General features: G+C 38.1%; 1 protein-coding gene across 1 annotated transcript in view; it reads right to left on the minus strand.

The window, feature by feature from the left end:
- Positions 1-438: 438 nt before the first annotated feature.
- Positions 439-23,356, minus strand: part of KCNB2 (potassium voltage-gated channel subfamily B member 2) — a gene marked incomplete at both ends in the record, with an annotated part of 183,815 nt that continues 160,897 nt past the window's right edge. Inside the window, one exon of the mRNA XM_082331233.1 lies at positions 439-2,601. Within this exon, the coding sequence (XP_082187359.1) occupies positions 439-2,601 (2,163 nt within the window). The remainder of the gene's footprint in view (positions 2,602-23,356) is intronic.

A 23,356-nucleotide genomic window follows, 5' to 3' on the forward strand; every position in this document is an offset into this window, starting at 1 on the left:
TATATGCATTTTGCAAGCTCAAAGCACCTTGTTTCACATCTTTATGAATGCATGCATTGACATTTCATCCTTTCATGTGCAAATTCTAAAATTCATTGTAACCAAGAAAACAAAAAAAGTTAAAAGAGTTCAAAATCTGTCTACAATCGTAAGTGAAAGGATCAAAAATGTCAGATGTTGCAGAACACTGGCTCCTAACAGAGCTCTCTTTATTTATTCGCTGTTCTTGAGTCATTTTTTCCCCATTTTTTTCAGTTTGTTACAAAAAGCAGTCTTTTTTTTTTTTTTTTAAATTAAACAGTATTTAAACTAAACAACTCTTCATGCCATGCAAAAATAACATTTTATGCACTTTTTTTTGAGGCTTTCCATGTTTTAGTTCATAGGCATTACTAACTGTGTTTTAAGAAAAGTTATTTTTATTGCTTTTGTAACTAGTCACATGCTAGTTTCACGTGTGGGACAGTAACCAGTTTCTCCTGGACTTGAATGAATTTCTGGGGCAAATAAATGGTTTTCCATTTTGTGACCTTCTTGGTTACTGTCTTTCTTTACCTCACCCACAGCATGGTAAATGTCTTGGGTACAGTTGTGGCTCACGCTTTTGGGTGAAGAGCTGACTTGTGGCTCCTCTGTTAAATGGTTGCCATCACTGTGTTTATCCCCACAGCAATTTGTCTTGATATCCTGTTGCTTTTCATGTTTTATACCATGTAACTCCATAAACTCTTCTTCTTCTCCAGTGTCTATTTCGGTGAAGCTCCTCCTCTCTTTTGAAGGGAAAGTGAAAATCTTTTGTTTGGGAAAGAGAGGGGACGATTTTTTAACAGGTCCCTGACAAAGTGCTGATGCGTCAGCACCAAGTAAAGGTCGTTCACCTTGGGGTGAATTTTCTTCTAGGAGAATGGTGCTGATGTGCTGAGGGGTGGCCTTTGTGAAGTCTGCTCCTGCCATTACTGGCAATGGCCTTGCAGTGCTCGGTGGAGTTTGTGGAGCACCACCTCTATTGTCTTTAAAATTTACTTTCAGGGATCTAGATTTTAATGGGTTGCTACCTTTCAGGGAACTTTTGGGGCTTTCCATAGCAGTGTCTAAATGCAAATGACCATGCAAAACAGTCTGGGATCCACTGCCGTCACTGATAACAGCTCTGTCGATTGGATTATAGTCAAAGGTGACATCGGTTGGAGAAAACATTCTGTCTTTTGTGAACGGTATAAACTGAGAACTCCTAACTCTTTGGTTGTCTTCCAGGTTAACAGCATCAGCTGGAAATCTCATTTGCAAGTGAGAGCCAGGAAACAGAGAAAGGGGAGACCTCTCAGTTTCCGTGAAGTCAGTCGCACAACTGGCAAAACTGTCGATACTGGATGTGCTTCTCATGTCTGCTATGATGTCCGTAGGTCCAGTTGGCAACGGATCTCTCTGACCTGTAACTTCTTCCATTTCTATTTCTTCTTCATACACAGGTGGCTTTGCTGACTGGTCTTGGTAACCAGCATTAAGATTAGGCTGAGACTGAGTTTTAGTAATTTCATTATACAACATCTCCAGTTTTTGGGCACTGAGGTGCTGCGGGCTGGAGGATGCTGCGGCGTTGTTTAATTGCTCGTGGGAGTCTTGTTGACTAACTTCTTGGTATTTGTTCTCGTAAGACTTGTTTGAGCTTGTTTCAGACATTGTCCTTCTGGCCCATTTCCACCGGCTTGGGGACAGGTGGTTGTCATCAGGTGTCTCTTTTGGATTGGCTGCTTCTCCAGGCTTACCTGAATCTACTGATACATCTATCATTTCCATACTGCGAGCAAAGGCATCTTTCAGGTTCATGGAGACAATACTGCCATTTCTTTTAGCTCGCTCAAGTGCTTCTCTCCTCTTAATTGCTTTCTCCTGTCTTTTCTGCTCCTTATAAAACTCTGAGAAATTGTTCACAATAATTGGTATGGGCAGGGCTATGACCAGCACTCCAGCGATACAGCAAAGTCCTCCAACTATTTTACCTAATAACGTCTTAGGATAAATGTCACCGTATCCTACAGTAGTCATAGTGATTGTTGCCCACCAGAATGATGCAGGGATACTTGTGAATTTTGTAGCATCCTCATCCTTTTCAGCAAAGAATACAAGACTCGAAAATATCATTATTCCCATGGCTAAAAATAATATCAACAAGCCCAATTCATTGTAACTCCGCCTGAGCGTAAAACCTAAAGACTGAAGGCCTGTTGAATGTCTGGCGAGCTTAAGAATCCTTAGGATCCTCATAATACGAAATATCTGAACCACACGTCTGACGTTTTGGAACTGCAGGACACTTTTATTGGACTCCGTGAGGAAAATGGTGACATAGTACGGCAAGATAGCTAGTAAGTCAATGACATTTAACGGGCCTTTGAAGAACTTCCACTTATTTGGTGAGGACAGAAAACGCAATAGGTACTCCATGGTAAACCAAGCAATGCACACAGCTTCAACGTGTGCTAGCTGAGGGTTGTCATTTGGCTGCCCAAATTCATCTATTTCTTGAAGCTCTGGCAGTGTGTTAAGAGACAAAGCAATAGTGGACAGTACGATGAACAGAATGGACACAATGGCCAAAATCTGTAAAACAAAATAAACAATGTTCTGGTTAGACTGATACAAGTGTATTTGTCAGGGCTTGCTTAAATCCTTTCAAATGTGCATGTGTCAAACTCAGAATGGTGGAAGCTGCTTTGGCTGCTGCGTTCATTATTTTGATTTAATGTTTTGATTTTTGCACAGAGAAAAAACATTAGAATCATCTTAGACATGGTCAAAACCTGATGGTTTTAATGCCTGCAGTAAGCCAATTCATTTCAGAAAGCAAGCCATGACTGGCCTTACCATTCTAAAATTACAACGGAAGGTGGTATTTATTATTGCAAGTTACCATGTGAAGGATATAAAGTTCCTGCTAATGTGCAGAACATTATTAATTTTCTGCTTTAAGTGTAATTATGTAAAACTTTACACAGTGTGGAGAAGTGACTGGGAAATACCGTGTGTAAGCTGTCAATTTAGTACTACATAGTGCACACCTTCTCAGCCATGAGTAAATTTATGAGCCAAAAGTCAAAGTTAAGAAGAATAAACAAGAAGCATTGTTCAGGAGACTAGTCCTGCCAAATTGTCACGTCTAGACAAATTTCAGGCGCTATAAGAATTGAACGTATTGGCCCGGATTTATATTGAGAGCAAGATGTTAAAAAGTAAGCAGTAGTATGAAGGTGAACCCAATTTCACATCATGATTAAAATGTGTAAGTAGACGAATGCTTCCTAGAAATGTTGTTTCAATTTTGTCTCAGGAGATAGGTTTTATGAAATATTTTGTCGTTCATTTTGATAAAGTTCAGGCACCTCCGTACCTCACAGCCTTCCATTTTGCCTGGAATAGCTGGTCATTCTCATTAACAGAACCAATATTATGAGAAAAGGAATGAATCTATTTGAGAACCTAATGGTTTTACTACAAAGTTTAGTTATTTATACTCAAAGGAATATGGGCAGCTTTGAAATAGCGTGCAAAGTGTTAAAGTGATGCAAAAATTATTATAATACTTTACTTGGAAAAAATATATTGTTTTGTTAGAAGTCCTAAGTAAATCCAGGTTTCTATTAGAAATACTAAAATAAATGGTTTTCTGTTTTAAAGCTCAGTTTAAGCTAATTCATAAAAGCATCTGCTCTCATTTCTCAGAAATGGTATTGTTAAATCCATTTGGTGACGTTTGATGTACTTCCAAGGACACGCTAAGTCTGACAAAATTGCTGTAATACCTAAGAAGAGTGAAATGCAGCTAAGCAGAATGCAGGTGTGATGAGTATATGAGGAGAGATCGGTCACGGTGGTGATAACAGCTCCAAAGATGGAAAGGCCGCCTCACTCTAATTTTGAGAAAAATAGCAGTAGGCCTGTTTCAGCTAGGGGTTACTAAGTACGAATTCAGCTCTCTAAGCACAAACTGAAATTGCTCACGGTGTGAGGGTCTGTATTTGGCATCATCTTGTACTTACGTGCTATCTTTGTCCTTTTCCAGCTAATAATAGTACAGAACAGGTAGCATCTTTCATATTTTGAAGTATTCCAAACAGATTTGTATCTCTCCCTACCAGCACTGCTTCTGCCTTTTTTTTTTTTTTCCCCATATTTATTGGAGGAATAAGACTCATTTATTTCCCCTTCCAAGTAAGTTGTGGACCACCTGTCTTCATCCTTCATACAGCCCACTCAGAAAACATACTCTGGTTAATCTATCCTAGTTAGAAGGGCTATACATCCCTTTAAAACAAAAGCAAAAGAAGTCAATCTTAGTAAAGAATGAAGGCAATAGCACTGCATACCTAGGGAGGGCTGAATAACGAAATTTGTGAGGTCCTGTAGCTAGGACAGAGGCAGACCAAAGGCAACACTATTGGAGAGCAATAACTACCTTTCAGACTGTGAAAGTTGCCTGTATCAGATTTCACTGTGAAAAAGTTTGAAGCTTAATAAAGTATACTAGGTTCTCCACTTCACTGAAATTACTGTGAAATAACTAATGCGTGCTTGAGTTCTCCAACATACTCAGTAACATAATTATACTTTCAGAATTCAAAGAACAAATAAACATGGCACAGATCTGAATTGTTGAGCTTGCAGTTTCTGTCAAACTGATTGCTTCCTCATTGGGGCCAGCATAACAATGTAAATAACAGCGTAGGAAAAAGCTGTACAATACAAGGACACAATTACTTGACATGCATTGTTCTTAAAAAATAAAATCATGAGAATGTATCTGCCTGATTGTCATCAAACTGGTTTTAATTAGGAAAGACTGGCATTTCAGTCTGTCATAGGGAATTTATTGTATGCCTAAATGTTCACCAGTATACAAAAGATCCTAGAAAAGAGGTGAGTCAATGTATAGGACCCCTTCTTACACTGTGTGACAATGCTAAAACTCTGTGCATTTTATAGGTCTTGAATGCAAAACTCTCCTGTTCAGAGTTGCCACCCGGGGTGTTTTATTGACAACCACCATCCATCTGTTTGTTCCAGCCGTTCAGTCATATGCTGGTAACACGCAAGCCTGAACTCTGCCAGCTATTTGAATAAAATCTACAGGCCTGGAATTTTTAGTGTTTTATATGTATCATCTATAAGTATGAGTCTGTTCTTGGTGAAAAACATTTATGGCAAAAGGAAGTATTTTGGTTTCTTCTAATGTAAGAATCTCAAGCTTTTGTTTGTTTGGGACTTTGTTGTGTAATTAAAGTTGTGCATCATTCCACACAGTATGTTTTAATTATTGCAACTGATTAGATTTTACAACTCATTAGGCAAAGAATGGCAGGGGATCGCTAGGATGAACAATAGCAACTATGAGAAGAAGAAGAAGAAGAAAAGGGACTCCTTCTTCTAAGTCTACATAAATAACACTTTGCAGATAGTGTTATGCTGGTGAATCCTCATAGACCAGATGTAGCTTATATTAAGAGAAGCACTGAGTTTATAAGAAAGGCCTGTAGCAATCTGCTCGGCTAGCTATGCTGCTACAGAAGAGTAAATAAAACCTCTGTTGACTGAATCTTGACCAGCAAAACTTCCTGTGTTCTGGGCATGTTTCTGGAGCTGTATTCTGGACTGAAATGCCTGGAAAATTTTGTGTACTCCAAGTAATCGGTCTATGACCACAGTTTAGCTGTATAATTCTTGACATACTATATTTAATCTGAATTTCAGAATATAACCAATATTCTGTTTAAATGAGAAATTCTGGCAGTTTAGGTCATTTAGCTATGGTTCTACAAAACCACATAAAAATCCAACTCTTATTAAACTTTAAAAATATTTCCTTATAAATTGCAAAATGCTTCTAAAATAATGGACAAATTTAAATTCCTTTCTTACAGGCTGGATATGAGACATTTGAATCTGCTGCTCATGCAATGAATAGTAAAACATTCCTTGAGTTAACGATGCAGTCTCTTAACAGGCTGCTCCAGACACTGTTGTTTCTGATTTTTGTGGAGCAAGAAGTGGTAGCAATCTGAAAATGTAGTGGTTTCCCAGTATTAAATTGCCACCAAAAACTGGCTTTTTTTTCCTGTGCATTCATCTCATTACTCGTTATTGCCAGCACTGTGAGGATTTCTGCATAGAATGAGCACACAAACTGAGGCAGAAGAGAAAGGTGTAATGGAACAGGCTTCAAATTGCTCCTTGCAGTTCTGCAACAACTGATATTGTGAAAAGGCTCCTGACATAACTGACATGCCAGTGTTCTTGTTATATAAAGCAGAGAAAGTATATACATTAGGTTCTCACTAAAGTATAGCTGCTCAGGGAAAGTTCAGTCGAGCCATATGTAACAGCCAGTGCAGTATATTTGATTAATATAGGTTTCAATCTGTAATCAGGTAAAACTGTATTAGCAATGATGTTTCCTTAGTTTTTGTTCCAGGGTGGGATCTAGGGTAGGATCTAGACCATTTAAAGAACAGACAGCAATATAGTCTCATTACTTTTCAAATCTCTAGCCTCCATAGGCACTGAAATTTATCAGACTGTTATATATTCTTCTCGTTCTGCATTTAAATGTATGATATTATCTTCAGATAAAGTGCTCTGGCAGTATCTTTAGTTCTGGCTTTAGAATAAAACTCAGTCATTGTTCAGCTTTTGAAGGACTCCTGATAACAATTTCTGGACAACTGTATCAAGTTTCTTAGGCACTTAGCTATATATTCTCAGAAGCATCTGCTCTTGGGAAAGAGGTATCTAGATCTAGATTTGGGCAGATAGATAGCTGGAGCTGGTCTAGGTTCTTCAGAGAAACCTGAGAGCTACCAAGTGCTGTAGCCAGCAGGCCATGCTGTATCTTGCATGAAAGTGTCAGCCTGTAGCACAGAGCTCCCAGCTTGTGCCCAGACAATCCACCGACTCACAGCCACACTGGCAGAAGCAGGTCAGATCATGGGAGTTTTCATTTCTCTGAGGGAGTCAGCCCATGAAAGTGGAAGACATATTTGTAGGCTTGATGGGAAGTTTATGGAAATCAGTTTAAATCAGCAGCATCCTTTACTGTCAACAGTCTTCAGATTGTGATATTGAGTTTGCAACTGAATGGAACAAAAAGTTTTGCTCAGCAGGAGCACTGTCTTGTACATCTGCCTGAATCTGTTTGTGTCCTGTTCTTGCCACCTGGGACTATCCAAATGAGATGCTCATTGGAGCAGCAAAGACAACACTACAAATTGAGCTGCCTTCCAACTATAAGCATTATCCCATGAGGAATTTCAAAAATAGTCAGGATATCAGTCTGTCGATATTTAGGGGCCATTATTCTTTCCTTCAGCAATGCAAAGAGAAGCGCATTTTTACGTTTGTACAAACTGGATAAGTTCAAGGATATTTTACCAGCTAATAATAGCACTGCCTACAGCAGCTGCCACCACTGTTCTTTGCTACACACTGCAGAACAAGGTCATGAGACAGCATCTCTGTCCCTGGTCTCCTCATTGTCTCTCTTCATGGTGTCCCTGGGACTTCCCAGTTACAAGCATCACCTCCTGCTTCTGGCCCACGATTCTACATTGTGCTGCTCTGCAGAGAGGACTGTATTCAGCTCACACATGCCTGCTGGCAATTCTGCACTCAAAATGTGTACCTGTGTGTCACAGCTCACATCACGAACAGTCTGGCAGACTTAGAGGTCTGTTACTTTGAATCTGAGGTTTCAACAGGCCACACTGAAAAAGTTCAACAAACGGGCAAGACATTTTGCTGCTGATAACAGGGTATGGTCCTTACTGGCTAACGCTCTTTATTAACATAAGGTCCTTGGCCAGGAGACATAAAAAAGGAGTCAAACAGGGACAAACCTTGTTTGGATTTGGTCCAGACTAGAAGGCAATGGAGTTACGGCAAGCCTTAAGCATGCCAATTCTATCCAATCTTAATAGTTCTGCAACACTGAAAATTATGTAAGAATAGATGTATTAGATGTATAGATGCAAATACTCCTTGTCTTAAGTCATGGAAAAATTCATTGCCAGTTCCTAAAATTAGACCTAGATACCAATTTAAAATTATCCTAAAACTATTACTGAGAAATAAATAAGACATCAGCCTTCAGTCAGGTCAGGTACTCTGACCTCAGCCTCTGCTTTGTCATTATTAGAGCTGAGTCAGTACTTGCAAGAGTGAAAACAGAATTTCATGATATAGGAAGAAAGAAGTTTATATCATTCTGTCATAAAGTCTTAAAACAGACATCCTTTGTAGTTACCTGACAGGGCCTGCAAACCATCATTACAAGTGGAAAATTGCCACTGTTATGCACATCTACCCTTTCAGAGTACACCTTTCATCCCTTTTTACCTCTCTAGAATAACTGCTGATTGCAGACTCCTGGTGCAGGTCTAACAGCTCCAGATAGAATACAGTGTTTAATTTTTGAAAAATAGGATGGAGGAGAGGGGGATAATTTAACAGAATAACATAAATTTAGTTCAGCTTACAGCTCTATTGCAGTTGCCCTTTCAGGAACACATCTGATAATGGCTCTGACAGCATGTGTAATCACTGAACAGCTTCTCTCTGCTACTCTTGATCTCCTTCCTTGATGACATTATTTAGAATTCTGACCTTTCATTTCCACTTTTTCCTAGATCATTATTATTATTAATATTTTTAAGGACTCAATTTGAATGTTCTTCATTGATCTTTCAGGGATATTCATTAAGCCTGACATTAACCTCCATATATGAAGGTTAAGCTCTTAGTGGTGTACTTATCTGGTGCCTACGTAATGCACAGACCTTTCTTTTTGTCTCTTTGCGCTGGGACGACTGTGACCTTAAAAGCTTAGTGTAGAAATGCTTAGTCTAGAAATGCTTATTTAGGGGGTTTTCACTAAAGATTTAATGGCTAGCTCCACAGACACTCCCTATCATATCTTTAGATATGAGAAGTGGCTACTAGTTCATCAGTAGATAAGCAGCCACTGCTCTGTCTTCAGTTCAGCTTGACAGACCCAAGTTCCCATGAAGCTAGTGAATTCAGGTACTTCTAGATGTTTATTCATGGTTCCATGAAGTTCAGTGGTGACTCTACCGAAGCAGTCGTTTCTTAAGTGGCATATGTCTGGGTATGTGCTGTCCTATCAAGATCACCCAAACTGGGAGCCAACACGTGTAGTAGTGAAGCTGAGGGCACGTAGTCAAAGGGACTGCCTTTGCTTCTGTAATGTGGTGTCCTTCAGGTCTGTGTCTGAGGAGGCTCAAGGGAGGTAGTAGTTTGCTGCACACCAATTCCAGTATGCATGGGAGACTAATGATAACATCAGCATGATCATAACGATGATAAGTCTAGCAGGAGGGGTAATAACAGGTAATTAAAGCTGAGATTTTACCACTAGGTCACTCAAACTTCTTCGAGCACAGCTATATCTAAGCAAAATATTTTGAAATTGGCTCTGGTAGGTTTACCTGACCTGAGAAACTACTACTGTCTTGGCACATCCTTCACTTCAGAAGTTCAGTCATAAAGCCTTTCTGTGTGGCTGATATCCTTCCTGCTTGAGATCCCTGAGTGAACTCCATTTTTTTCACAAAGCCTTTCCATATCTATCCCTCTTCCACTTAGAATCATAGAATCATAGAATCATTAAGGTTGGAAAAGACCCTTAAGACCATCGAGTCCAACCGTTAACCTGTCGCTGCCAAGTCCACCACTAAACCATGTCCTCGAGCACCACATCTACCCTTCTTTTAAATGCCTCCAGGGATGGAGACTCAACCACTTCCCTGGGCAGCCTGTTCCAATGCCTGACTACCCTTTCGGTGAAGAAGTTTTTCCTAATATCCAGCCTAAACTTTGTGCTGACCTTCCCATTCCATAAACTAATATTTGCCTTAGAAGACCTAGACTCTCAGAGGGGATAAATCTGCTTAGGAAAGGATCCTATGTTCTTTGAGAGCTGCCTGGTATACTTCTGGTTTAAACTAACTAATAAAATACATCTCTCCTGCATTCTGTTACAGGTAAATTACTGTTTTTTAATTTATGCTATTAGGATAACAGTAATAGAATACATCCCTCCTGCACTCTGTGGTGGACAAACTGCATTTACTTAATGACTTGATTATTGCTTTAGGGAAGGATGAGACTGGGGTTTGCACCACCTAGAATTTCAGCATCAGGATATAGTAAAATGTGGCTTTGAGCATTTGATTATGGCTGAATATGGAGGTGGCTTGGTATAAGGCAATCTTCCAGTGGATAATATGGGAAAATGAGAACCCTGGGAATGTGGACTGAGTCTCTATGAATCTGAACACAAGGCCCATTGAAGTCTGTTAGAACACTAGTGGCACATTAACTACATAGTAGGAAATGAAGTACAACATTTCTAAAATTTGCAGGATGTATTTACTAAATATTGTGACCAAAAAGTGGTGACAGAGATCTTGGAGACCAGAGAAATTGCACTAGGCACAAGTAATAGGCAATGGATTGCAAGTGTGACTGTTAGCTGGACCTTCAGCACAGCCCTGAAGAAATCTGCTGTAATTAATTAATTATGAGAAAAAGTTGAGGATAATACTGGGGGTATCTGTTAGACTGGCAAAGATGGGACACCTTAAGTAGTCACAGATGAAGGCAGTCTTCATAGTCTGGGAAGAGGCATAGTTATTCGGTTCAGCATCAGTGGAGACAACCCGGAAGACTGTTTCTTTAGCACAAAGCTAATGAGCATTACTTTGGGCTTGTTAACAGATTAAAATGCATATCAAGTCAGTTCTAATATTTTTTTGTTGTTGAACAGCAAAAGGCTATCTCAGCTGGAGACGTGAAACCAATTATTTCATGATAAATAGCAAACTGCCCACTAGGACTTAATGTAGAAGAGAGGGCAGATCCAGAGTCAGTGTAAGCGAATGGGAATTGCTTTATTTTTTTCACTAGGAATTGGATAAGCACATGAATTTGTCTGTCATATTATTGACAGAAGTGGAGCTAGTACCTGCTTGAAATTATAGTGTGACTAGTTTAATCAATTAAATCATTTAATGCAATGTAGGTTACAGTGAAAATAAAAAGTATCTCTAGCGAAAGCTTTCTTTGCTGTATAATAATGGGAGAGATTTAACTGCTCATTACAGATAAAGACAAAAAATTAACTTCAAGAGTCATGTTAAAGGCTTTATTTATAAAATAGTTTTGTGTCTGCAGAGCTTTTTGACCTCCCTAAATATTATTTTTAGATTAAACAATTTTCCCATGTGTGTAAGAAAAGTCAGCTAAATTTATCAAAAATGAATGCGATGACTTTATAAAAGTCCCTGCCTGTTCTCATTCAGAAGTTTTCTAAACCTTTTGATGATCACAGCTGGCATGTTTCTTATGCGTAGATTGTGTTTTGTACTGGCTGTCTAATTTTCAGATAGTGAAAGCTGATTATTATTACTTAGATGAATGTACTAGAATCTTCAAAATTTCCATCTAAGTCGTGACAAAGAGGTCGCAGTTTCCGACTCTCTTGCATAGCAGATCATATGCAAGGTCTGTTCTGCGCTCCTTGCATGCACAAAGCATTGGCTTCATTACCAGGAATTTCATTTCCTCCCCCCCAAAAAAAACCCAAACAAACCCAGACAACCCCGCCCCCGAAGCCAAACGAGGAGGCTCCCTCCAGCCCGCAGCGGGGCTGGCGGTCAGGGGCGCAGGAAGCGGGGCCGGGCGGGGGGCGCTGGGACCCAGCGGGGCGGGGCGGGCCCGGGAGCTGTCCCCCGCCCCGGTGCTGAAGGCGGATCCTCGGCAAGGCGGCTGCAGCGGAGCGCGGTCGTGCTGCACCCACGGCCACTGCAGAGCCCTGTTGTCCTATCACCTTAAGTACCTGAAGGTATGGAAAGTATACAACTTATAAATCCAATACTGGCAAAATAAAGATAATGTTGGCACAATATTTGTTTTCTCAGACAAAATACCATTGAAGTAGGCTGGAAAATATCTCCGGTTAATAAGTTATTAAGAACACCTGGCAAATCATGGTGGAGCTAAACAAGCAGGGGAATGAAAAATCACAAACCAATTCTTTAGAAGTTCTAGTACAGGCCGTTTAATGGATATAATGGGGAGAAACAACACATCTGATGTACAGATTTATTCTGACACTACTCATTTTGATATTAACATTCAACTTAAAACAGAAAGCTGGATCTAACTGAATTCAAAAAGAAATTTTTGGAAATTAGAAATTAAATTTCTTGGTTCTCACCATTTGTATCTGCCATTTAGTTTTAACGGAATTTGTTTACAGCTGAGACCTTAGGTTATTAACCAGGACTGTACACTTGAGTCTAATTTGCTGACAACTATATCAAGAGTATTGTTTAAACTTTTCTCATTCTATCATCTTTTTACCATTGCCTGAGACTGTCTTTTAGTAATATAATACAGTGAGTAAGGATGACCTCCCACCTGAAGACTGCTGTCATCTATCAAAGAGATTTGCTACTCAGCCTTACTTGAAATTATGACAGGCACAAAATTCAGACATAATCTTTACTCACACTTTTAAAATATTTTTTCTGTCTTGGCTTCATGTCAATTTCTATAGATATTTCAGAACTGCAGCTCTATATAAAACGTCTACATCAATCTATAGGTTTATATAAAGCTTATGCCAATATTTCCCACACTTGTGGAATCAGAGAAATTGTTAGGGAAATGAATCCAGTCTGTTGTTTCCTCTTTTGCAATACAGTCATGTGGAGTTAAAGGCTTGCGTATCTTAACTGTCTTCTTTTTTACTAACTGTAAGGTGACTTCCCTTTTTTTCTCCCTTTTCCCTATCACCACTTTTAGACTTCTGCTGGAAATATATGCAATATGATACTTTTTCTCATAGCTACATAGGCTCACATTTATGACGTTTAAGATATTAACTATAGCTTCAACAGAAATATAGGAACTTTTCATATCATATCACGTGTTTTAGGATGCTATCAAATTCTAGCAGACTGACTTATTAGTTACACTCATTTCATGCTTCAAAGACTGCCCATAACCATGGGGACTATGGACTTACTTAATATAAATTTGGAAAAAAAAAATAAAAAAAAAAAGAGAGAGATCAAGATGAAGAAAATAGATAGACCTGTTTATTGGCCTTTAGTTTCTTGCATTTCTTAGAGGGAATTAATCCTATCTCATTGGGAGAAATTGCCATCTATACGTTTTCCATTCACAACCTAAAGGACTTAATCCTCTGTGGGGTTTTCAGCTTCCTGAATTAATAAATTTTACTATAAATATATCAAAAAAAGAACATTGATTTAACTTTAGAGTCAAATCTTGATATATAATATTTTTATTTTATGCCTATCTTGTTATAAATCATTAAACAATATTCAATTCCCCATAAGTCATCCTTTCTCTTTTCAGTATGTTTTATTAAGAAGACATTTAATATGCTTTAATTTCTTTTACAGTAAGCTTAATTATTCTAACTACATAACAATCCTACCAAAACATACTGATAGCACAGTCATCAAATAATATGATGATCACTTGATAATCCATTCATAACTGCCCTATGAAAGAAGGAACTGCTTAATTTTTCAATATCTCCTACTGCTATTTTAAATTATTTTTTCTGTCCATGGTTCACCACATATTGCTCTTAACTTTTAAATTTTAGAATCTATTTTCTTAAATAAAACCCTAAAAGTTAAATACAGTGTTAGGGAAAGTTAATTCTAGGGGATGGAAGAATGTGCAGCAGTTTAAATAAAATTCTAGACTTAATCCAATCAATAAAGAAAATTGATTTGCTTAGATGTAGATGTGTTATAAAAATTTCCCACCAGTTTCAGTACCGTGAAGACATGTTAGTGAGAAGCAAAGCTGCAACTTGAGAAACCGAAAGAGAAGAAATGAAGTAGTTAGTTAGTAAAGCCAAAGTATTCTGTAAATGTAAAGTAAAAGGTAGCATTCATAGGCTATGTCTACACTGCAGACTGAGGTGGAGTGGAGCTCTACTTAGACTAGTTCTAAATAAATGATCCAGGACAGCAAAACCAATGTAGTCGTTGCAGCATGGAAATTGTGATTCTTACATAAAATATTTAAGCAGCTTAAGTAACAACATCATCAGCAATCATATGGAGAACTCGAGTGAGGGCTGTTTGGAGTAACACCATAGCAGAAAGCAGTCTGCTGAATAAACTCATGGAACTCAGCCTCTGATTTCCCCTACCATGATCCAAAGCAGCTGGAGAGCTGATTAAATTAGTTGGGTGAGAGTTAGTCTAACACAAATCATTTGGATGATGGGTCTTTTATACCATTTTCGCCTTAATCTTGTTTCTGTTAGAAAGGATGTAGTTCAGGAAGAATGGGTTTTTCCACTGATATAGCTAAAATGGCACTCCAGAGCATTAGACAGCTTGGTGCAAAACAGGATACTTTTTAAGAAAGGCCTAAACTAGACACAGATTCAGAGAGCCTCTGAAGGTGTGATAAATATTCATCCTGCACATCCTGACCCTATCAGATAATGTAAGCAGGTAATATAATCAGATCTTATCACTATTACTGGTAGTGAATCCAGTGATTATTAACTTCTAATCTTTCAACTTCAGCAGCTCCTGGAATTCCAAACATTCAGGAAAAGATGGAGTCATATTCTTTGAAAGCTGATGCAGAGGATGGCCAGCCTTTACTGCAGTGCTCCTATTTCGGACTTTTTTTAACCCATGGGAACACACTGCTGGTAGAGCTACCATGACAAGACTGATGGGATGGATCTGGAACAGAGCTACGTATTTTGAGTAGACTTCCTTACCCTCCTTTTCAAGTTTGTCTTTCATGTGGTAAGAATGTTTGTTTTCTCCAGTGACTTTGAAAGCTATGCTGCTAGAAGTTTTACCTCCTGCTGTGGCTACACAGCCAAAATTTGCAAAAAGGTAGGCATTTGGTTGAGAACAGTTCTTTGGCCAGGTTGGATGCTGAGCAACAGAGTTCTGATCCAGAATTCGGGTTAGAAGCTTTTGCTTATGTTAGGTGTCCCTCCAGAATTACTTTTGAAACTTCATCTGTAATACTCCAGTTTCAAGCCTTTATGAAGGTGCGATGTATTCTGTAACACATCCACAGAGTGCCAATGCTCTTCGAACAAAAATATAAATGTCCTCACATCATATCTAGAAAGGTCAAATTGTAATTGAACAAAGATCTGATGCACAAAATGTATTATCTATTATTAAAATGTTATTAAAAGGTACTGCTCATGCTGCTGTGAGCTCCGACTAACAGCATACTAGGTAGGAAAATGCCTGTAAGTTATGCGAACCTTCCAATTTAGGGCTGTATTTTAGACTCCGCTTTTAGCACAAGTAACTTGGGCAGGTGCTGAATGGGGTGTTCAAGGAATGTCTGTTTTCTCCTAAACTGTGGATTGGCCAGAAGCAGGGCTGCATATTCACTGCTCTACAGAAAAGACTGGTTTTGTCCAGCCACATAGAAATGTCTATTAGGCTTCAACACTCACGGTCTACTTGTGCCACAAGGCCTGGTTTTGTTCTCAGGAAATCAAAGGTAAATTTGCTGTTGCCTTTAACCAGAGTGCACAAATGGAGTCTGAATATCTTGGTAAGCGTTATTTGAAACATGCTGTTCACCAAAGGAAGAAGGCTGTCTATGTAAAGAAGAGCAGGTTTTGGACCTCAGCAGTGGAGTGAGGAAGCAAAGGAAGGAAGTCTGACAAGCCTTAGTCTAGTGTTCCACAAAAGATGTTCTGATATTTTTCCTATTTCGCATTTTAACCAGTAGATGTCTCTGTTTTATCATACAGTTGTTGACAAGGACACAATATTCCTGTTGTCACAACACATATTTAGTAAAAAACCATTTGTTTCCCATGGAATGAATATATGTGAATGCAAAAATGCTGTCTTAATGCTCTTGACATAGCCTGCTGATTTTCTGACCAACCTAAGCCCCTGGAAGCTTTAGTGAGAACTCTGGCTGCTAAGCAACTTTAAAAATCATCTTTATGGAAATGTCCTATAGGATTTTAAAAGGACAAAAGAGGAATTCGTGAGATTCTATGGACATTAATCTAAAAATGTAATAAATGTAGTACAGCTTCCTTTATCACATGGGAAGGCTCTCTGAAGCAGCTTACAGAACAGTATGGAGTATTCTATTTCTATACAATGCCTCAGGAAATTCCAAGTTGTGATAGATGAATTATCTTCTCTGCTTCATGAATGTGTAAGATAATATTATTTCTGTATCTATAGCTATCAGGAGTAATAATGTAGATGATTTGAAACATTCACACCTAACTGAAAATATCAGTGTGATGCAATTCTATCCAGACATTTGTATTTTCATCATTTGCAAAACATGTAGTGTATATATATTTAGTTTTTCTAAAATCTTTACAGAAGAGATCAGCAGTTTTAAAATTATATTCAAATTATACTATTTTAAATACATATAAAAATAAAATATATAATTTCAGAACTTCTTGACTTTTAGGAATTGTCTAAGAACATGATAGGTTTCTATTAATTGTTTCTTGGCTTTACCCTTGTTGTCCTATGGCAGTAGTCCATACATTTCATATCAGGACCTAGTTTTTTGGCTGTTTTCCTGGATATCTTTATATTTGAGATCCTGGATTAGCTCATCAGAGAGAAAAAACTCTAGACTGCATCTGCACTGAGCCCTGAACTGCATCAGAGCTTTTTGTTTGTGGGTTGTTCCATCCTGGTCAGGTGCTCCCTTGGCAGAAGTCCCTACAGAAACCATTAGGATTTATGGTTGTGCCTCACACTAATTAAATTTCACAAGCATATTATCATAGAGGAGAAAAATGTTGCCTAGTTTAGATGATAGCTGTGCCCACATGAACCAAAGCAGTACATTGGGGCTTTTTTTTGCCATTGAGACCCAGGTCTATGTTGGAAACAGAACTTCTCCAGCTGGAGAGAGCACTGCATCAGGGACAAATGATGTGTTAGAGAGTTCTCTGGCGTGTTCACACTTCCACACATTGTGGCTGTTTCTCCTACTGTTAAGTGGAGCCATAGGTAAGGACACAGCTGTTCCCCAAAATGTATGGACATTGAGGAGTTGACTGTAGAAGGGGAAATCAGTGTTGAATTGTTGCCAAAGAAGGACCAAATTGTCTGTCAAATCTTCCTGATTGATTGTCAAACTGATGGCCAGGCCACAGAAACCCCAGAGGTTTCCATGACTGCAGCTACACAGCAGAGTTTCTACAGCTGAATCAAGCTTAAGACAAGAAATAAACCTGAAAATGTTTTTTCAGGTATGAACAGCTGTAATGCAGCTATTTGCAGCAATGTTATGGACAATAAAATTTATCTTCAAAGAACCCTTGAACATGTAACAAACACATTATACTTTGGCTATGCCTCAGGAAGTATCTTTCATAGCTGACAATGTCATAATACATATAGTTTTTTCTTTTAACTGCCAGCATCTGACAATTTATGATAAAGACTTGGAATAGAGGCTGTGGGGTATTTACAACTGCTTCTATCTACACACTGATTACATCTACTTCTGCTTCATGAAAGCCACATTAAAAAAGCCACGACCACCAAAAACCCAAAAATTTGCTATAAGGGCAATGTGATTCTTTATTTTGCAAGATCTTTATGATAAGGGATAGCACTGCATGTGAAAGTCATAAAGACAAAAATTTGTGTTATTATTCAGTCAGAAGTGCTAATCAAAACAAAGTAAATATTTTTGAAAAATCTTTTACTGTGGAATATATATGACAAAACCATGTGACTTCTAGTAGTTTACAGCGAATCATGGCAGTAGTCAAAAAGGACAGTGCCATTCAGGCACCAGTCAGTTACACCTGGAATAAGCTGGAACCACTGTGTATAAGGAATATATGTAATATTACTAGGTACTGTTATGTATGCTTTCTCTGAGATGTGAAGATACAGCTATGTTCTTTCAAAAGGATTATTTATTATTGATCTTGCAGATTATAATTGCTTCTGCTTTATTCTGGGTCCTTCATGCCCCATTAGTTTTCTGTAAATAATCTAATGAGAAACACATTTTTATGGGAAAATACCTGTTTTACTATACCTATGAGCCAACTGACATTGATGTATTTCACTGCTATTAATAGAAACATAGCAAAGGCACCATGGCTGTGGTTTGGTTTTTTTGCAAAATGATTTATCTTAGTAGTCATGGAAGTGCATGCTCCTATAATTGTCCCAAGGTCCTTTAAAGGATAAGAAGTGGGAGGGAGGTGATTTATTGCCTTCAGTACAATCCGTTTGACATTATGACAGAAAAGTTAATGTTAGTTTGAAAGCAAATAAGTGGCAATACTGCTTTTGCTGTCATACAAGATGCAGAAATGCATGTGATGTGGAGATTAAGGAGTCAAAGCATAGGAATATTTGAGGTGCTTTTCAAAATTTGGGATCCTGAGTTGTGAACTGAATTTTTCAGCATCTAAGAAAACACTCCTCATCTTTGAGCTCCTATTTATATTTACCTCTGACAGAACCCCTAATATCTTCTGTCTTAATAGTAATATTTCAAAAGGAATCTAGTTTGACAAGAGACTGGGATTATTTAGAAATACAGGACTATATTAACTCACAGTGACTGAGGGAAATATACCATCCTCCATCAGTGCGAACATCACCATTTGTGGATACATGTATGCTCAAATGATCAGCTCCCTGCTCCATTTCCAAATCCTCGTTCACTTCCAGGCTCTTTCTGGAGGCAGGTATTCACCTCCCCCTGAGATGAGACCAATATTCTTGATAATAAACTCCAGAAGAGCAATATGGAAAAAGCATTGAAGTCTAAAAGCAGTAACAAGGATGTTTAGACCAGATTTGCCCATGACCTCCACCTCTGCACAGGATCCTTTTGCTATAGGTGCCCCTACAGACACTTCTAAAATGGGAGGGACTGTTGAGTGACCTGTCTATGTGCTCAGGCTGAGCCAGGACAGACATTTTCATCACTATCATCACAAACACATTTTCAAATGTACATATTATAGCTACAATCTAACACCAAATCTGATTTATGAGAGAAAGCACTCATATAGCAACTGTGTGATGTTACTGTGCATATTTAATGCATCTGTTGGGGGAAGCATGCTATATGTAACTCAACAAGATAAAAAACAATTTCTATGGATTTTTATCAGCAGGAGGCTTGTTTCAGAGCAGCATGATTTGGGTAAGAAATTCCCCTAAAGGCATGAGAAATTGTAAAAGAGGAATACAGTTTCCAAATCTCTCTCAGTGGAAATTAGAGATCCAACCAGTAAAATGGTGCCAGTAGAGAAAGTGAGTAACAGATGCACTTTCATTGTCTGATCCTTCCACTTACAGTTAGTCTTTCAACATGATGAACATCATTGCTAATATGAAAATGTGCAAATAAAAATTCATTGAAAGTATTAAACATCAGCAATGTTAGTAGGGGCACTAGCTGCACACCAAATCTGGAAGCTGGGATGAAAGGGATTAGGTTTTTTTTCTTCACATCAAAGAAAAACATGTCTCTGAAATACCCTGGCAAACAGAAAAAGCCGCAGTCCCCTCTCCAATACAAAGCATTTTTCTTTTATTAAAATTCATTTAGATTCTAACTCTGTTGCTGGAAAGAAAAGCAATATTTATTTTGGAGTTCCAAATTGCTTTTGAATTTGACAAATGACTTAAATTATTTGCTTATCAGATTTAGTTTAGGAATGAATTGTATATTTTTTTCCAGAGGGTGTTACAACTGCTAAAGAGTTTCATCAATTTTCCATTAATGTGTAAGTCAGTCTTAGTGATAATTACTAAAGCAGAGGCTTCATATTAATCTCTTGGTACCAGAAGTTGGGATTAGCATATTAGCACTTAAGCAATGTAAGCGTTGGTCCATTGGTGACAAGAGATTAAACTGCAGCACGCTGTGCCTGCTTTGAATGAATTTACTATACCTGGTCAAATATATTTTCTGCAGTGCAAAAATCCTTATCCAGATCCACAGAACTCAGTTGGAATATCCTCACTAACTTCATGAGCCAAACGCCCATGTAAAGCAGGTGTCAGGCATCAAAAGCCTACCTCCATTTGCTGTCTTAAACCAGCTCAAAAGAATGAGCCTTTAGCTGTTTCTTAAGTTTTCTCTTTCTGTGCTCTGTACAGTACTTACTGTTTTTTTGCACAAGGTGGTAAATTTCAAGTTATTTAGATGCATTGAAGCATAGAAGTTAGAGGTAGATAAGACCTACCAAGGCATATGGAATACTGCTCTGATAATGTCACATAAATTAATATGCCTTTTGCTGGCTGACAATGCTGGAATTGATCAAAGAGCTAAAACAAGAATACGTTTGTGTGGCTGTAACAGTACCAGCATAATATATACTTTTCTGATCAATAATTTATACATCAAGATATGCTTCAAAATCTGATCAGCACAGTAATCCTAGCTGTAAGAGCCTCATCGTTTTAAACTAAAATCTTAAAAAAAACCCCCACTTTAAAAATTGACTTGGTAGAAGTATAGTATCAGCAGTACAATTTTAAATTCAGTGCCTGAACAAATTTGTTGCAGTGAGATACCTGGCTTAAACAGTTATCATTCATTTTTTCTTCAAATAGTATTTAGACATTGCAAGTTAGAAAAGAAGCCCCAAATATATAGACATAGATACCTTATATAAAATGCCAACAATTTATATTATTTATTAAACATGTCAGAATTTTCATGGGAATAAGTTATGAAAGGAATTTGTTGTTCTGCATTACTATTGCCTTAAGCTTTGATGACATGTGAGTTCTCAAAATTTACAGTTAGGTCCTGAAACTGAAAACCAGGTGGCCTTTCTAGATACAAGCTGTTTAATTTTCAAGAGAACCAAATGCAAAGAGCTCCTGGGGAAGGCTGTGGAATATCATGTCTATGGCCTCACTTCTCCTAGCTATAAATTTCTTATTGTATAAAACGCCTACATAAAAACTACTGTATAGTAGCTGCCAACTTTACATTGGTCTTAGGAGGATCAATTAATTATGTTTGGCATTCTATAAACTTTCAGAGATCAGTTCCTATTTAAATCACAGCATCTTGCTGGCTCTCTTTCTTATGCAGGAATGAGAGATGGGGTTATTGCTACGGTTCATGTTCTGCCACACAGGCACTCAGGGGTGTGCTGGCCACAGTCTAAGGACTTGCATTGATCTTCTTACTATCAATTTTTAAATGGTTCTAGAAATGATACGACACTGGACCAGCTGTTAGCATTAACCACAGCTGTGCTACCTCTCCAAAGTACTGGTTTGCATGACATAGTTTTGTGGCATTGGATAGCTTGTTTTCTTTATAATTCCTTATTTACTACTATTTACATTGCATTGCTGGAAGAATGTAGTTCACTTTGAAGTGGGCTCTTTACAGACAATTGGCAGATTCTTGTCTGGATTTCTATTAAACCTGATACTGAATGAACACAATAAATAAAAAGGAAAGATAGCAAGATGAGGACGCTATCTTTACTGGTCAAAGCTTAGTACCACATATTATCTACTTGATATGGTTTTTATATGAGTGCCTTTAGAGGGAATGAGGGCCTTTATGAATTCTGGGCACTGTGTAGCAGTAAGTGCTGTTTACATGGTTAAAAAATACAATTTATTATTTTCAATGATCATTAGTTTTACATACGATTTATATATGTAAGACCTTTTTTCAACAGTAAGAAAGGTAAAAAGTGCCCTTAGATTAAATGAGAATTGGTTTATCACATTAATAGTAATTTTCATTTCCTCACAGTGAAATAAATACAATCCTCAAAGGGCAAAGCTTGAGATGGGTAAACTGGTCTAGGGGTCCAGAGTTGGTGTAGTTCAATTGGTTGGAGTGGCTTGTATTAATTCTGTTCACTTTCTCCCACATCTCTAACAAATATCAGATAATATTTCCAACAATTCGTTGGCTCTTCCTTCTCTTCCCTCCTGAAAGGCACTTGTTTGCAGAAGTTCTGCCAAAAACATGAAAACATGAATAATGTATTTATCTTATAAATCTTCCATGGCATAAAGAAACTGTAAGTATCCCATTTGAAGAAAATCCTATTAACAAACTGGAAATGAAAAAAAAAAAAAAATCATCCTTTTCCTCTGCTCTCCACTTGCTTGCCAAGCTGGAAGACTGATACTATTAGTTATTCTCACTGGAGCATCTTTTCACTACATTTTGTTAGTTCATTAAAATTCCCATTTACCAATTTATAAACTTCCCCTTTAGAAATGTGTATGAAGACATAATCTGCTTGTCCATGTATTTGTGTGTGGTTATCTGTCTTGACTACAGCATCTACAAAAGCAGAAACCTTAATGACCTTAATGCAATCAGGAAAGGAACTTCTGAATCCTTTCAATACAAACGCCTTATTAATGGCTTTTACAGCTGATCTGCTGAATGCTGAGTTGGAACATATGAGAACAGTTGATATTATGCTGATAGATAAGAGGTCAAATATCTACAGGGTCACGTATGTTACTGCTGAAAGCTTAAGCAATTGCTTGCACGCATGGTTATTTATAGCATTGAAGAGTGACCCAAGAGTATTGGTATCTGATCCATATCTCAGACACATAAAGCAAACTGAATGCCAACTGAGGGACAAACAGATGCCCATGAAGCTCATCTGGTTGACAGATGTCATTTGAATAAAGTTTATTAAATATTAATGGCCACGTAAGCAGGTTTCCTCTGCTAGTTTCTCTCTGGAACAGTCACCAAATCCCAAATCATCTGGGCTGCATTATAGTCCATGAAATATTCCTGTGCTCCTTCAAGGTCTAGGGAAGGCTGCATCTCAGGCCCTTCCATGAAGAACCTTCTTCTTTCTAAATCTCCACAGCTGTCGAAGTTAACTCACTTGGAGCAGGAAGGGCTCCCAAATAGCTGTGGAACGGGGATTGCTGGCTGTAAGAATAAAACCAGCTCCAGACCATCAGAGGTCCTGGTTAGATCAGAGTTCATGCATTACTTGTATCAGTTTCCCTTTAGCACATTTTTAGGGTTGATTATCCTACTTTAAAAATGGTTATTGGATGCAAACATATGCTGTTTGGTTATGAATACAACAACAGTAAAAATACTATGCTTAGTTTATAAATAGAAGTAAAATTACTTTGGTTGGTCCAGGGGTTTTTAAACTGTATAACACTTCACTGCCATGAAAGATGCATAAATAACACCTAGGAAGCCAACAGGTTCCTTCTGAGCAGAAATATGACTGGGAACTGCT

Source organism: Platalea leucorodia, assembly GCF_965183815.1.
Source record: "Platalea leucorodia genome assembly, chromosome: 1".
Taxonomy (NCBI): domain Eukaryota; kingdom Metazoa; phylum Chordata; class Aves; order Pelecaniformes; family Threskiornithidae; genus Platalea; species Platalea leucorodia.